Raw genomic sequence first — 17,242 nt, forward strand, 5'->3', positions numbered from 1 at the left:
AGATATCGTTTAAGCTGTATTCCAAGTGTTTGTGAGTGTACTCAAGCAAAATTTGGGTTTTTCTAATGTGTATATGCAGATTTTAGCATATAGCTGAAGCGTTTCATGTTACACTTATGAAAGTTTTAGCAAATTGTATCTTATAAGTACATATAAATTGATATGTTGGTGATGCATTTAGATTCAACTAGCGTAGTTGGTTTTCTTTTGTGGGGTAATTTTCAGTGGCTGACATCCTGATTTAACAAAGCATAGGCACTCCTAACTCCATGCTTTCTGAAGCACAAATATTTTTCAGAGCTCACCTGCTCTCCAGATATACTCTGTAAAAGTACAAACAAGTTGCTTGACCTTCATTGATAAGGTTCTGGACCACAGTCAAGCCCCCAAAAGTATTTGTGCTCTTTTGCTAGACTGCTGGGAGTGCCCAGTCTTCAGAAAATGTGGAGGCCAGTGCTGTGTGGGTACTGGTATTTGAAGCACCTGTGCTTTGTTAGGCTATCAGGATGTCATTCGGTGTTAGCTGATGATACAAAAAACAGGTAGTTTCACTTTTTAAAATATATACGTGGTGAAGTCATCTATTCAACTCAGGTTCAGTAAGAAAACTTTACAGAGAAGAGTTATTTTACTCCAATACTAAAGTTATTCTATTCTTCAAAAATGCAACACTAAGTGTCCATTCATATATATTTCTGGATCAATCTATAAAGAGATTAGTAAACCTGTTTGCTGTTGATCCCGCCCCCCCCCCAGCCAAGAGCATATAAGGATGAGGATGTTTAAATATGCAACACAGTAAATATGGCTTCTGCTTACATTTTGAATATTATCTCAGTGTGTGCATGTCTTGATTATCTGCCCTGAAAGTTCATTTTAGGTAAAAATAGATTTTAAATTTTTTTTTGTAAAGATCTGGTAACATTTTTTGCAGGTACCTTTTGATTTATAATCCTACAGAACAAGAGCGTTCCTCTGTGGTTTCAGCCTATGTGAATACACCTAGAGTTAAAGTACTTTCTCCTTCCGGAAGACCGGTTGTGGTCCAGCTTGGTGCAGTATGGGATGGAACTTCTAAAATTTCACAGGGAGCATATCAGGCAAGCTATTTGAAATGTATATTTGAGCAGTATTGAGCAAGGTTGTTCATATTTTATACCTCAAAAGTAGTAGAAATGTTTTTAAATTACAAAATAAAATTCGGATTCATACTGACTTACTACTACTGAAACCTAGAATTCTTAGCAGTACCAGTTATACATTAAAGTTTGGAAATTCATTATTCATTTATACCTCTATAAGCTGCAATGTGAGCTTTTATGCACTTGAGTGTCCCCCTTCACTATCTGAGACTTTGTAGGTGTATGGGATATTTTGTTGGGTTTTTTATTATTATTTCTTGTTTATATACAGTCAGACAGGTGTTATTGACTGGTTTGTTTTATCCAGACATCAAGTCCTTCCCAAGGACCTGGGATGGCTGAATTTTATTGTCAATGTTGTTGCTGCTATTATTATTATTATTATTATTATTATTATTATTATTTTACATTTATATCCTGCTCTTCCTCCAAGGAGCCCAGAGCGGTGTACTGCATACTTGAGTTTCTCTTTCACAACAACCCTGTGAAGTAGGTTAGGCTGATAGAGAAGTGACTGGCCCAGAGTCACCCAGCTAGTTTCATGGCTGAACGGGGATTTGAACTCGGGTCTCCCCGGTCCTAGTCCAGCACTCTAAATACTTGTTATACTTTCAGAGTGACCAGAAAGTTTTGGTCACTCTGAATCTTTTCATTTCAGAAGTTTGTTTAACATTTAAACAGCTGGGTGGGTGGTGTGGTCAGACGACACACAACCCATTGAAACAGAAACTGTTTATTTAGATCCTTTGTGTTCAGACAGATTCATCCAGAATAGTTTTGGGCTTGATTCGCTTCCTCCATTCATGGTTGAGTTGATCAAAGTTAATTTAATCAAAACTTTTAAAAAATTGTATTCATATTTCTTAGAACAGAGAAAAATAATTGAGAGATTAATGTAGTGGCATTTGGAACAAGAGGCAACCTTTCTTTGTCTTAGATACTATTTTAGGAAACATCATTTATTTATCTATTTTATTTACATATTTGTATACCACCCCAAACTTCTGATTCTGGGTGGTTTACAGCAACATAAAACAAATTAAAACTGCAAGTCTAGTTAAAATGGCTAGTCTAGTTAAAATGGCTAGTCTAGTTAAAATGGCTAGTCTAGTTAAAATGGCTAGTCTAGTTAAAATGGCTAGTCTAGTTAAAATGGCTAGTCTAGTTAAAAGCTTGGGTGAATAAATGTTTCTTTAAATAAATAAATGTGTCTCTATAGACTTTCTAAAAGTATTTTTAAAGACTTTCTAAAAGTTGTCAGATGGGGAGAGACTTTTAAATCCCCCTGCCAACTTGGCAAAGAGGCACCTTTTGGTTAAACGTTAATGTGGTGATTCTCTTTATTTAGCTGGGGGAGAGCAACTGGCCCTATCCACCCCCAGCACAGTACCTCCAGGGGCTGTTGCTGGTGTATGTCTTATGTTTCTTTTAGATTGTGAGCCCTTTGGGGACAGGGATCCATCTTATCTTATTTATTACTTTTCTGTGTAAACCACCCTGAGCCATTTTTGAAAGGGCGGTATAGAAATCGAACAAATAATAAAATAATAATGAATCATGAATGTAATAAACTGAAAAAGCTGCTAATAATGTGAAAACTCACTCTCGAGGAACATTGTTTCCACATGTCTGTTCACAGGCATGAGGCAGAATGTTGGCTTTGATTAGAAAATAGCACTGGGTGAGATGAGTATCTCAAATAATGTAATGACCCACTGAGAGCCAAGGAAATTTTTGTATACTTTAAATATCTCCTCTTGGTATTAGAAAGGTCACTTTACTTTTTCCTTCTTTCCTACAGATCTCTTTCTTGGCTCATGTTCCACCTTTGGGTTTTGGAGTTTACCAGCTTCTGGAGGGACAGAGTTCAGACACTATATTGGCTGACTATAATCTCTACCATAATGATAAAGCTAAATTGGTCGAGCCATACAAAATTTTCAATATTCAGGAGATACAGAATGCTTTGGATGAGATCATGCTAGAGAATTCTTACATGAAAGTCTGGTTTTCTGGCAATTCTGGACTTGTTGAGGTATGTTGAACAGTTTGAGAATATTTTGATACTGAAAATATTGGTCTTGATCATTTTTGGAATTGCTGGAAAGTATCAAGCTTTTTTTTTTCATTTAGAAAATAAATACAAAAGAGGATAATAAAAATCATCATATAAAGTTGGAGTTTGTTTGTTATGGAACTGCAAGTAACAGAGATAAGAGTGGAGCATATCTCTTCTTACCGGATGGAGAAGCCAAGGTAATATTGTTACATGAATAATAGGCTTGCATTTTAGAAGAGCCAAAATCGTTATGAGAGTACAGTATATAGAGGCTCACACTTTCTCTGTGGATATATGGGTAGTGGCATCTTCCTGAAAGAAGAAATAATGTGCCAGGATTACCTGCACATGGTACATCTGACAGCTATGGGGGAACTCCCACTATTACAGTATGCTTGGCCAAGAAGCGAACCCTCATTTTTGAGCCTCCCACCAGTTGGGCAAAAGGAAGCATGGATCTCTTGAGAGGCAGTATTAAATGGGCTATCCCACAGATGCAGAGGATGCCTTTTCATTGGTCTGGGAGCCAGTCATGAGAATATGAATATACAGATTTAGACAGATGTTTCCTGGGATTGTAAATGTTAGATTCCTTGTAAAAAGTTAAAATATTCTGGGAAAATGAACAATTTCCCTCTATTTCATAAGTTGAATAGACTTTGGTACATTATTTTATATATGGAATAGCAAGTAGGATTGACCAATCCAGGATATAATAAACCTTTACAATAGTATCAATTACTCATGTTTTTTATACTTTATATGTATTTTGAATTTCTAAACTATATTAAAAAACTGTGCCAGTACAAAACTTGTTTGTTTTTACCATCCTCATAACATAGAAAATGTTTGACTATTGCAGTTGGGGTAGTCCTTGTAATGACCAGTTTGTATAATTATCCTTTGTTAATATAGTTGTTTACTGAAGTATGTAGCGTCTGTAACAGGAGAAATGTTGCCCAGTATCTATGTCCCTTATATAAAGTACTTTCAGGTTTCAATTTAGGCATTCCAACAAGAAGGCAACAAGAGTTGGAAGTGTGAGTGGAATATTTCCTCTCCCCACTATTTTGAGACTCCTCTGAAGAGAGGTGATCAGTGTTCCCTCTAAGGTGTGCATGTGTGCACACGCTCGCATGGTTTTGTTGTCCACTCAATTAATTTTGGATCCTGCTCAGGTTGAATCAGGAAGGCCCCACGCTGAATACACGTGCACGCACATACTGCCTTGATACTGCCACCCAGAACAAAACTCATTCCGTGCATACATGAAAAAAATTAGGGAGAACACTGGAGGTGAAACCTACCTTCAAACAAGACCGTGAAAAGTGCATGTCATTCTGGGGACCCAAACTTGAGAATCCCTGGGTTAATGTGAGATTTTACATTAGAATCATGCTAGTTTAATGATTCTAAAACAAATATGTAGTGACAGTGTCAAAAACATGGACAGAATTTGTAAGTTGATTACTTGTGGTTCTTTCTTGAGTTTGTTAGATTTATTTATTTGTGTTTACATTTATATCCCACTCTTCCTCCATGGACCCCAGAGCAGTTTATATGGTTATGTTTCTCCTCACCACAACCCTGTGAGATGAGTTAGGCTGAGAGATATGTGACCTGCCCAAAGTCACCCAGTGAGTGTCATGGCTGACTGGGGATTTGAACTAGGGTATTTTGTTTCCTGTGGTTACTCTGAAGAAAGGTTGGTGGGCATTTAGATATTGAGCTATTTTTACACGCTTTTATCACTTACCAGCATTGCTGAATATTAATAACAAAAAACAAACTGCAGAGAACCTTTTGTATATAAAAATTATGTTCTAGTGCATGATGTTAAATAAGGTTTGAAAGTAGTACTGCAAAGTCAATCTGGTTGGTTTGTAGAATTTAAAAAACTGAAGCCGAATATCCAGTTGTAATTCTTGGTTTTGTCTTTCTACAGCCCTATCTCTATTCGGATCTACCTGTCATACGAGTTACACATGGGACAGTTTTTTCTGAAGTTACTACTTTTTTTCCTCATGTGACTCACACAGTGCGACTTTATAAAGTTCAGGGTAATGTAACAGCATTTTAAGAACCTTTTATTTATTTAATTTGTAGATTTATCTGCTGGTTTCATTTTTATGGCTTTATTTATTTTTGTGTTTTTGATATTGTTTTGTGTTTCATGCATTGGTTTTTGTGAGCCACCTTGAGGATTTTGTTTAGTAAAAAGGCATAATATAAATGTCTTGAGTAATAAAATGCCTGAAGCAGAGTTAAAGCCTTGTTATAGTTTGTCTTCAACAATTCCTAGTTGCCAGTTGTGTCTCTGTTGTTGTTGTTTTGGATGTGCATTTTCGTAGAACACAGCCACAGAATTTATATTTGTCACAGAAATATTGTATTTGAGTGACTGATACTTTAATTACATAGCTCCCTTTTCCTCATTAGGCAGGGTTTTGCAGTCTTGTAAAATATTATGAGTGTATGAAGCATAATCTTAGAGGAACTTAGTAAAATATTTCAAATATGTACTATTCTAATGTTTTTGCTTGTTGTCAGTATAGTCTTCCTACATATAGTCTTTCATTATTATCATAGTTACATTTGGTAATCCATATTGAGGGGGGGGGAATTCAAAGCAGAGCTTGAATATTATCAAGTGTGTTTGCAAGAAAAGAAATCCACTGCATTGCTGGGCGATGGTTTCAGTCTTTGGCTTGGTTCATACATTCTTGGGTTGGTGACAGGCTTAATATTGTGGTGAAACAACCTTGGCAGTCTTCTCCTCCACCATGCAGATAACATATGTGTGCTTGGGTAGTCCATAGAGACCCTTGATCACATGGAGGTTAAATTTGTTTGATTCCTCTCCTCATATAAGGGGGAATTGGGTGAATAGTTGTTAGAGTGTCTAGGTCACAAGTGACATTGTGCTAAATCCCTTCTAAACTGGACAGAGGCATTGTTTTTTAAAGTACAGGTGAACCTCATTATCCCTGGGGGTTCCATTCTTTGCCCCAGCTGCAGATAATGAGACATGAAGTCAATGGGAATTAGGAGTTAGGTTCCTGGAGGGCAAAAAAAAAAAAAAAAAAAAAGCAGCTTTAAAAGGCAGAAAGAGAAAGGAAGTGATGTACCATGCTCTTCACATCTCCAGCTGCCCAGCAGTGCCCCCCCACCCCCAACTTGACCAGTTTTCCAGGGGAAATCGCAGGCTTTTAAAAATATATTTTACAAAAAAGCCACAAAATGGCCCCTTTCAACAAAATAATGGCTGTACGTGACCTTGAAGTTCATTTCCGGCCACTTAGGAACTGCGGATATGCAGATTTTAACCCTTTTTTAAAACCATGTATACTGAAGTCAGTTCTCCTCCATTGCCTTACTGCAAATATGCGAAACCACAGGTGACAAGGTCTACCTGTAGTGGCACTCTTACATTTAGCAGGAGAAGAGCAATTGTCCCTATTCATCCCAGCATAATTTCCCTTCTAATGGCTGTTGCTGATGTCCTTTGTGAGTCCTTGTTTAGCTTGTGATTTCTTTTGGGACTAGGAACCATTTTCTCATTCCTTTTCCTATGGAAACTGCTTTGCAAACTTTTTTTAATGTAAAAAAGCAGTATTTAATAATTTGTGTTGGGGTGGGAAGGGTGCACACAGCACTCCACTGTTGCTGTGTGAGTATGAATATACTGGGCCAGAGACTTCAAGTAGTGCTCATCATTAAGACATAAGTGTTTGTAACTTCCTACTGTTACTGAATTCTTGTAGGCTTTTTATTTCACTGTCCAAGCTTTGTAACCATATTTGATAATTCAAAAGACTATTTTCTCAAATTATCAAACAGATGTTATTTGGCTCCTAAAATTCCATTCACTTTTAATGAGAGAAGTGGGAAACTATGCATTTCTTGAGAAGGTTTTGGTAGTATTGCGTAGCTAAACACTTTGCTTCCTATTAATAGCACCACATACTGCACAATCCAGAATGTCCCAGCTTCTGTAGGTGGGAGGGGGGAAAGCATAGTAATTACAGGTCTTTTTAAATATCCCAAGAACTGGGCCGGAAATTCACACTGCTTCTGAGAATCAAAGGGGAACAACAAAAGTGGAATTAAAGCTTGTGTCTTCTCTGTGTGTGTATAAATGTGACAGTTTTCAAATTCTGCCCCATGTTCACACTTCTTCCAGATCAGTGCTTGTAGCCTTAGGGGGATATCAGCTATGTATTAACACCTGTTCAGGTGTGTAAGACATGCCTTATTTTTGTGGCCCCACTTGAGCTGTTGAAAAGAGGGTTTATGAAGCACTTATAGACTGCTTGCCACTTAGGGCATGACAGACCAGTATTGGGGAATTGTATTATATGGAGATTTATAGTTTACAGTTGTCTTACTAATATGAAACAATATAAAAATGAAATCTTCCTCATATTTAGGGCTAGAAGGCCAGTCTCTTGAAATATCCAATACTGTGGACATTAGAGGAGAATACAACCGTGAGATTGCAATGAGAATTTCATCTGATGTTGAGAGCCATAACAGATTTTACAGTGACCTCAATGGTTATCAGGTAATTGTCATGTATTTGTACACAATTAGCAATTTACCTATGTTCCAAGTCCTAGGATCTGTTCATCATCTAAATCATTGTTTAGATTACCACAAGTACACCTGAGAGAGGTGTACCACACACACCCTCTTAAAGGAGGAAATAAAAAATGTTATTTTTCAGTTTTAAACTAACCGTAGTCCTGCATGTCACTGAATTCAGGAAACCGTGGTAAGTTTTAACTTTGGTTTTGCTCAAACAAACCAGAATCAGATTATGGCTTCAGATTCTGGTTTATACATTCCAGTTTCATACCCATGCTTGTTCAGAAACTCGGATTATGGATAAAACAAGGCAGGATTTGCTGACTAGTAACATGTCAGTCCCCGCTTGTTCTAAAGAACAGAGGTAGAAAATTTTCTCCCTTCATGAATGAAGGGGAGGCGGCATATATGAGCCCAATACTCATGAATGTCACACAGCCAGGATTAAGCCATGAATCCATGGTCTGTACTAGACCATTTGGGTTTATGAACTTGTTTTAAAGAAGTGTAATTTTCCGTTGCCAATGTTTTCATCTGGCAAAAACTATTTTTCTATTTGTCTTCATATTTAAGTCTCAATGAAGCTTACTGAAAATCACATTTGATCATGTAGATTCAACCCAGACAGACAATGAGCAAATTGCCTCTTCAAGCAAATATTTATCCCATGACTTCAATGGCTTATATCCAGGATAGCAAGATTCGCTTGACTCTTCATTCTGCTCAGTCTCTAGGAGTTGCAAGTTTGAATAGTGGTAAGTAACTGTAAAGTAAAATGTGCTGTCGAGTCGGTATCAACTCCTGGCGCCCACAGAGCCCTGTGGTTGTCTTTGGTAGAATACAGGAGGGGTTTACCATTGCCATCTTCCACTCAGTATGAGATGATGCCTTTCAGCATCTTCCTATATCCCTGCTGCCCAATATAGGTGTTTCCCATAGTCTGAGAAACATACCAGTGGGGATTCGCACGGACAACCTCTGGCTTGCTAGTCAAGTCATTTCCCTGCTGCGCCATTAGGTGGTGCCCCGTTCCCTCCTTGGCTGGAAGTGCAGGATACATGTGTGCTTGCTGTGCTCGTGTGCGAGTATGCACCCCGCACTTCTGACCAAGAAGGGAACAGGGTGGCAGGGCGGTATGCTGCTGCCCAGACAGAGTCTTTACAAACACAGCGCCGGCAGGGGAAAAGCGGAGGGAGGGGTAAGTGCACCCTCCCCCACCCTTAAGGTTGTCCCACCCCTCCTTCAAACCGGCCCCTGCCAGTTCCATGCACATCCCTATCCTCCATATGGGTGTGGAATGATGGGCTAAGGAGGGGCTTCAGTTCCAGACAACTTTGTAATTTTCTGCCATGAAACCAACCACTTTGATCTTTTAAAATTCATTTTTCAGTTTAAAATCAATAGATTGCCCAATCCATTTAATATTAAATACTCAAAGCCTTCCCAACCTGCCCTACATCCGTGCCCGATATCAAAGCCCTGTTGCAAGCCATTCTATAAATATTCAAAGAGGGGGAATAGCCACAAAAAGGAAATCACATCACATGCCTGCCTCCATTACTAGGTCTGAGGAGGATTCCGACTGTTAGAGGCAGGCACAGGCTCTGCAGGGCAGCGGGTGTGCACACAGCACTGTGGTGTTGGGCAGTGAGCGCTGGCCACTCTGCCTCCTTTCTTCCTTCCCTGCTGCCTGCAGCAGGCATCCTGCCAGCCAACACTGAAGAGAGAGCTTCAGAGAGGCCAGCAGCAAGAGGCCTCTCTGGAAGCCCTGCCGACCCGCTGAACAGCTGAGAGCGGTGGTGGAGAGGGAGGGAGGGAACTGTAGCAGCGTGCACCATGCAGGGAGCCTTTCAAAAGCAGGCAAGCCTATGTAGCACTAAAAAGTAGGCTCAGCTGGACGGAGGAGAAAGATACATTCCTAGGAAGGAGAGCAGGGCAGGCTGCTTGGCCAGTGTACCCAGCATGGGACTTGTCCTAGCATGGGGCCCACGGTGATCGCTCTGGCCGCCCTGCCCTTAGGACAGCCCTGCTAATCATACCATAATCAAAATCTGTCAGTCATTTATTGTGTACACCCGAGACTTTTTGTGCACTGTTAATGTATACTAGCCTTGAAATATATGAAGAATGAAGCAGATTCTTTGTCTTTTTGCAACAATGTGATTTAAATAAAAGTGCATATTGTTATAGCCAAAATAAGACCAGTATTTGTTTTTAGGTCAATTAGAGGTCATCATGGATCGTCGACTTATGCAGGATGACAATCGAGGCTTAGGACAAGGTGTCCAAGACAACAAAATCACAGCTAATCTGTTCCGACTTCTGATGGAGAAAAGGAACGGAGTAGATATGGTAGGCGGAGTGTTGACACAATTACATTTTCTTAATTTAAATATTACTTCAATATGGGATAAGTTAGCGTCAGATAATAAATGTATGTTGTGTAAATTATACCAGAAGGTTAAAACTTTTTAAAGTACAACAATCTCCATATTCAAATTTAAGTTTACTTAATAGCACATACCTATGGTGCTGCATGAAGTTTTTCCATTCCTCCATATTTAGGGAATTGATATTCGTATATATAATGCTATAACCTCTTTTTGCTAAACAAATAGCCACTCTACGGTAATGTATTTTGCTTGCTGAAGTTCGGTTCCCTGTTGATTAAAAAAAGCTTTCATTCTTAACTGTTAAGTTGATGGTTGCTGTTTGTACACTGATCAGTGGTGTGGTGGAAGTATTCCTTGAGTCAGACAAGCCTCAAGGTTGTAGCAGAACTGTATTTTGTGTGGATGTGGTGAGGCGGAAAGACAGTTCCTGAGATTGTCCTATCTCAGACTCTTCTGTCTGGCTCATTGTGTGACTACACTGGACTTCATTAGCTAATTGACAGTGTGAATTTTGGTCTCAACAGATCTTGTGACTGTCGAGCTCACTATAGAAAGTAATTGTTCTCCTTAGATGTTTGTTTGCACTCCTGATCCTGCTATGCATATTCATCACCAGCAGCTGTCAGTTGAGAGTGGATCACACCCATGGAGTTCAGATCTTATTCATTTGATTGGATTCTGAAACTATAGCTATTGCTTGTATCACCGTGGCAAATTCCTGTCATACAACACTACATACTTGTCTGATATACAGTGTATTCCCTTTAGGTGTCTGGTGCCGTTATTGCTTTCTTCTCCCTGTATTCTTATTTTCATTGAATCATTCAGCGCTGGTAGAAATGGTTTTATTTTTTCTCCTTATTTCCCATGTCAATTGGCTTTATGTAGTTGTTCCCATTGCCAGCTGCTTAAGGGTCAGTAGTCCATGGACAAATTCTTAATTTGTTTAATAAATTGAATTTATAAGTAATGAGTTAGTTAACAAATACATAATAGGCTTAATAAAGCTATGTGGGCTGGTTAAAAAGGATAATGCACCTGAAACACGGTTTCCTTTTAATTTCTGTTTTGTGTTTGTCTCTTGAACTCTTATAACAATGCACCTGTCAAGTTCCACTGCCTTTTAATATTTTATAACACACCCTCTTACCTCCATTTTGGTGTCTAGTATGTCCAAACTGGTTCAGTACTTTCAGAACTGTGGTTTTTTCTTCTGGGGGCAGGGGGGCGGAATCTAACACATGCCATGCTGTGATTTGTGCCTTTGAAAATGCCCTTTAAGTTCATTTCTGAGATAGGGATCCACCCACATCGTCTTTGTCACCCTTTCTGCAAGAGTAACTGCTTTTAACCCAACCCATCATTGCTAGTACAAGTTGAAAATAAAAAGTACAGTGGCTAGCCTACTATTATAGTAATAAAGGAAACAGACCAAAAACTGCTGTTGCATCCTTCAGGTTCTCCCTCAAATTAGACAACAGTTTGCATTTTCTCTCGCACTTGTTCCTGGAGAAATATAACAGAATTGAGTCAGGCAGACAGCAGCCCTAGAGTAAGAGGGTGGGGGAAAGTACATAGGAAACTGCCATATACTGAGTCAGACCATTGGTCTATCTAGCTCAGTATTGTCTTCACAGACTGGCAGCGGCTTCTCCAAGGTTGCAGGCAGGAATCTCTCTCAGCCATATCTTGGAGAAGCCAGGGAGGGAACTTGAAACCTTCTGGCTTCATCCCCAGAGGGGAATATCTTGCAGTGCTCACACTTCTAGTCTCCCATTCATATGCAACCAGGGCAGACCCTGCTTAGCTATGGGGACAAGTCATGCTTGCTACCACAAGACCAGCTCTCCTCTCCTTTGTACTGCAGCCAACATCTCTATTAGCAGCCATACAGTAGAAACAGAAGTGAAGATTATTGTGACAGCCACAGATACAAATTTGTAAACATTCAGTTTAATCTACTGGATTCTGTCTCTGTGTAAATTGATGCTAAATGTATTTAATTTGTAATAGTTTACTGGTCTTTTTTTTTTTTTTAATAGAAAGAAGAAAAGTTACCAGTCAGCTACCCATCACTCCTTAGTCACATAACATCATTTTTCATCAATCATCCTATGATTCCAATGATTACCTATGCAGACACGGGTATCTCATCACTGCTGAATACCTTTTCTCCTCTCACTTCATCCTTGCCCTGTGATATGCATTTGGTTAACCTAAGGATGATACAATCAAAGGTCAGTCCAAATAATATTGCAAATGTATTGCCCATGAACTGTTTTTTTCCCTGGGAAATGTATTTAGAAAATTTCTAGAATGTGTCTGCTGCAGAACCTGAGTGCTATCAAAGTATCTTTAGTCCTAAACTCCTAAATGTACCAGACATCTGATTGACAAGCTATTGGTATATGAAATCTACTATTTGTGTCCAGAAGGTATTAATGTCAGATGCACAGGAAAATCAGTTTTGTAGTTTTTAAGAAGGGCCTTGTATTTGGTACCATATTTCTATGCAAAGCCTTGGTGCTTCAGCTTTCTTCCAGAAAACTGTTAGAGATGAAAATGCTCAGAGTATTCATTCTTACGAAAGAACTATTTGTAACAGTTTTCCCAAGTATATAACTCTAAGTCCTCTCCCCTCTCCTCCACACTTCTGGGCATTGGTGGTTAGTATTGCAGCATCAAAAAAACTGAAGGTTAGACTTGCACAACATACAGTAGATTCAGATAGATAGACATTCTGTCTTAGGGGTTGTAGACATACCAGTCCTAGATTGCAACAGCTTTAAGGTCATGGAAAGGCAAATCCAGGAATTTCCAACAACCTTAGTCAGAAGCATATTTAGAAGTGGAATCTGCACACAGGCAGAGAGTACAGGTGAAACTCGAAAAATTAGAATATCGTGCAAAAGTTCATTAATTTCAGTAATGCAAATTAAAAGGTGAAACTGATATATGAGATAGACGCATTACATGCAAAGCGAGATAAGTCAAGCCTTAATTTGTTATAATTGTGATGATCATGGCGTACAGCTCATGAGAACCCCAAATCCACAATCCCAGAAAATTAGAATATTGTGAAAAGGTTCAACAGTCTAGGCTCCAGGTGTCCCACTCCAATCAGCTAATCAATCCATAACACCTGCAAAGGGTTCCTGAGCCTTTAAATGGTCTCTCAGTCTGGTTCATTAGGAATCACAATCATGGGAAAGACTGCTGACTTGACAGTTGTGCAGAAAACCATCATTGACACCCTCCATAAGGAGGGAAAGCCTCAAAAGGTAATTGCAAAAGAAGTTGGATGTTTCCAGAGTGCTGTATCAAAGCATATTAATAGAAAGTTATGTGGAAGGGAAAAGTGTGGAAGAAAAAGGTGCACAAGCAGCAGGGATGACCGCAGCCTGGAGAGGATTGTCAGGAAAAGGCCATTCAAAAGTGTTGGGGACTTTCACAAGGAGTGGACTGAGGCTGGAGTTAGTGCATCAAGAGCCACCACACACAGACGGATCCTGGACATGGGCTTCAAATGTCGTATTCCTCTTGTCAAGCCGCTCCTGAACAACAAACAACGTCAGAAGCGTCTTACCTGGGTTCAAGAAAAAAAGAACTGGTCTGTTGCTCAGTGGTCCAAAGTCCTCTTTTCTGATGAGAGCAACTTTTGCATCTCATTTGGAAACCAAGGACCCAGAGTTTGGAGGAAGAATGGAGAGGCACACAATGCAAGATGCTTGAAGTCCAGTGTGAAGTTTCCACAGTCTGTGTTGATTTGGGGAGCCATGTCATCTGCTGGTGTTGGTCCACTGTGCTTCATTAAGTCCAGGGTCAACGCAGCCGTCTATCAGGAGATTTTGGAGTACTTCATGCTTCCTTCCGCAGACGTGCTGTATGGGGATGCTGACTTCATTTTCCAGCAGGACTTGGCACCTGCCCACACTGCCAAAAGTACCAAAAGCTGGTTCAATGACCATGGGATTACTGTGCTTGATTGGCCAGCAAACTCGCCTGACCTGAACCCCATAGAGAATCTATGGGGCATTGCCGAGAGAAGGATGAGAGACATGAGACCAAACAATGCAGAAGAGCTGAAGGCCGCTATTGAAGCATCCTGGTCTTCCATAACACCTCAGCAGTGCCACAGGCTGATAGCATCCATGCCACGCCGCATTGAGGTAGTAATTGCTGCAAAAGGGGCCCAAACCAAGTACTGAATACATATGCATGCTTATACTTTTCAGAGGTCCGATATTGTTCTATTTACAATCCTTGTTTTATTGGTTTCATGTAATATTCTAATTTTCTGGGATTGTGGATTTGGGGTTCTCATGAGCTGTACGCCATGATCATCACAATTATAACAAATTAAGGCTTGACTTATCTCGCTTTGCATGTAATGCGTCTATCTCATATATCAGTTTCACCTTTTAATTTGCATTACTGAAATTAATGAACTTTTGCACGATATTCTAATTTTTCGAGTTTCACCTGTAAAAGCTCTGTAAGCCCTCTGCAAAGGGTGGAAGAAGAGGGGTAGGCATTGAAGTCGTACACAAGGACAGGCGGCCAGCAGGTAGAGGTGGTCAGCAGGAAAATGGTTCTCACTGGGTGGAAATTGCTCAGTCTGAAGAGCAGGATTTAGGTATTATTGGTCAAGATGAAATGTCATTGGTTCCCTAGGTTGTTAATTTCTCAGATCGCTGAGCTGGCAGAATTCAGATAGATCAGGGGTGGGGAACCTTGGCCCTCCTGCAGGTGTTGGCCTACAATTCCCATAATCCCTAGCTATTGGTCTCTGTGGCTGGAGATTATGGGAGTTGTAGTCCAAAAACAGATGGAGGGCCAAGGTTCACCACCCCTGCGATAGATAACAGGCTCCCTGTATACAGTACAGTATACATTTCTAAACCAGACGGCCCAGTTAAGATCATAGAACATTGGAGAGCTGGTGTGATATGCTTTCAGCTCCCATCTTCTGGTCAACTACCTCACAGAGTAGGAGATGGAGCCTGGATACTAGGGTCTCTGGTTTGAAACCCATGGCCCCTTACGTACTTTTAGCAGCACTTTGTAACACAGATGTGTCCTTTCATGAAGGTAGATTCAGATGCAATGTCTGTCTTTCTATAGCATGTGTCTCACACATATTTTTCGGGAAGCAAAAAGAATCTTTTGCACTGAAGGCTAGAAGTGAAAATTTCACACACACCCCGCTCCTGCTTTGCCACAGGGACACTGAAGATTGTTTGTGAATGTGCAGCCAGCCCTTCTCTCATCAACCTACTGCTGCAGAGTGTGGGCCACTGTGTTTAATCATTTGGGAGAATATGTTGGTTAAATCTGTGATAGCTACTGTACTGTACCTGTGCCTAAGTTAATGATCACGCATTAATGATCACACATTATTTCCCAGCTTATCCCTGCTTCCACTTCCCTCCCCTTCCTTGTCTCACCAAATCCTGTAAGCCAGGAGTTCTCAAATTTGGGTCCCCAGATGTTGTACTAAAACTCCCATCATCCCCAGCCACTATGGATGGCCATTGTGGCTACAGATGATAGGATTTGTAGTCCAACAGCATCTGGGAACCGAGGTTTAAAACCCCCTGATATAAGCTATAATGTGGTAATCACGAGTATGAATGTGACTGAACCTGAAATAAAGCCAAGGCTCTTAAAAGCAGAATTTAACTGAGAACTGCTGTTATAGCAGTTACTACTACAAATATTTATATACCGATTTTCAACAAAAGTTTCCAAACCAGTTTACAGAGAAAGTTATTAATCAATTTAGAACAGAAACCAGCAATGTCTGGTTCCAGTATACCTTTTCAAGTTTCTCGCTTTCTGTCCTTTTATGGAACAGTCTTTTTTATAGAAAACTGTTTAGTTGCAGCAAAACTGTTGACATGCTTCAAATGTTTTGAGTCCAAAGTTGCTAATTCTCCCCTCAAAAAACATTTTCTCTTGTTTTCAGGTAGATTCAGGGCCATCTGATGAAGCAGCCCTGATTGTTCACAGGAAGGGATTTGATTGTAGGTTTACAAACACAGATCTGGGGCTCCTCTGCTCTACAACTCAGGGAAAGGTATTCTGCAGCTTTTTAACTTTTATCTTTGTAAAGTGGTTGAGTAATAAATTGGTTGGGATCAAAGAGCCATTTTAGGCTTGTAGGAATTTTGACATTATTTCTTCTGAACAGCAGGACCCCATGCTGTATCACAAGCCACTTTTAAAAATTCAATTTTAATTTTCATTTAACAAGATGCGGTATCACAAATCATTTTTGGAAGTTTTGTACAAAGTAATTTAAAAATATTTCCTTGTTTTAAGGAGGTGTTAGGGGATGCTGGTTGAGAAACAAAAGCTTCAAGCTCCTTTAAGTGAGCAGAATTGTGCTTTTCATCTTCTCTTTTTCTTTTTCTCTGTTCTTTTCTTCACAACCTAAAGTAATGATACACATCTTAGTGTATTTCTAGTCACTCTCCTGTGTGTTGCTGATCTGTGGAGGGGCAGGAAATGGGAAAGTGGCAGCCTGTTCAGCATTCAGGGTCATGCTGGAAATATACCGATCTGGACTGTGATCCGTTGATCCCATAAGGAAATGGGGTTCTGCGCCTGCACAGGCACCTCGCAGGCCGACTACGTAGCTCCTCGCAACGCCCAGCCGCCACCACGTGCCTTGTGTGTCTGTTATATTCAGCAGTTGGGCGTCCCTCAGTCAGTTTCTGTTTGACCGCCGTAGCATTCAGACCTCGTTTGGGCTCCTCAGTAGCAAAAAGATTCTTATTACTTGAGATTTAACAGTAACGACTTAGGACTGAAAACGGAACAGAGTTTGTTAACGGACTTGTTTTGTGGAAAGATTCAGTTGCCTATCGACTTCTTGACCTATGGAACGGATTTACGGATAGAGATCGCATAACGGACTGTTTTGTCAGCTGATTGGACAGCTCATTCGGTACTTGACTTCAGACTGCTCAATGACATACGGGAAGAGTTGAAATGGAAGTTTAAAAAACATTCAAGCGATGTGTGAAGTGCCGTGCAAAATTGCCCTCTACTGACCA

The 17,242-nt window shown here is 40.0% G+C and overlaps 1 protein-coding gene across 1 annotated transcript in view; it reads left to right on the forward strand.

Moving 5' to 3' along the window:
• MAN2A1 (mannosidase alpha class 2A member 1) overlaps nt 1–17,242 on the forward strand; it is a 108,102-nt gene that overhangs the window by 82,328 nt on the left and 8,532 nt on the right. Inside the window, exons 13-21 of the mRNA XM_053292502.1 lie at nt 935–1,100; nt 2,944–3,177; nt 3,276–3,398; nt 5,147–5,261; nt 7,632–7,765; nt 8,402–8,543; nt 10,007–10,140; nt 12,224–12,418; nt 16,150–16,260. Of these exons, the coding sequence (XP_053148477.1) occupies nt 935–1,100; nt 2,944–3,177; nt 3,276–3,398; nt 5,147–5,261; nt 7,632–7,765; nt 8,402–8,543; nt 10,007–10,140; nt 12,224–12,418; nt 16,150–16,260 (1,354 nt within the window). The remainder of the gene's footprint in view (nt 1–934; nt 1,101–2,943; nt 3,178–3,275; nt 3,399–5,146; nt 5,262–7,631; nt 7,766–8,401; nt 8,544–10,006; nt 10,141–12,223; nt 12,419–16,149; nt 16,261–17,242) is intronic.

The sequence above is a fragment of the Hemicordylus capensis genome, chromosome 2 (genome assembly GCF_027244095.1).
Source record: "Hemicordylus capensis ecotype Gifberg chromosome 2, rHemCap1.1.pri, whole genome shotgun sequence".
Taxonomy (NCBI): domain Eukaryota; kingdom Metazoa; phylum Chordata; class Lepidosauria; order Squamata; family Cordylidae; genus Hemicordylus; species Hemicordylus capensis.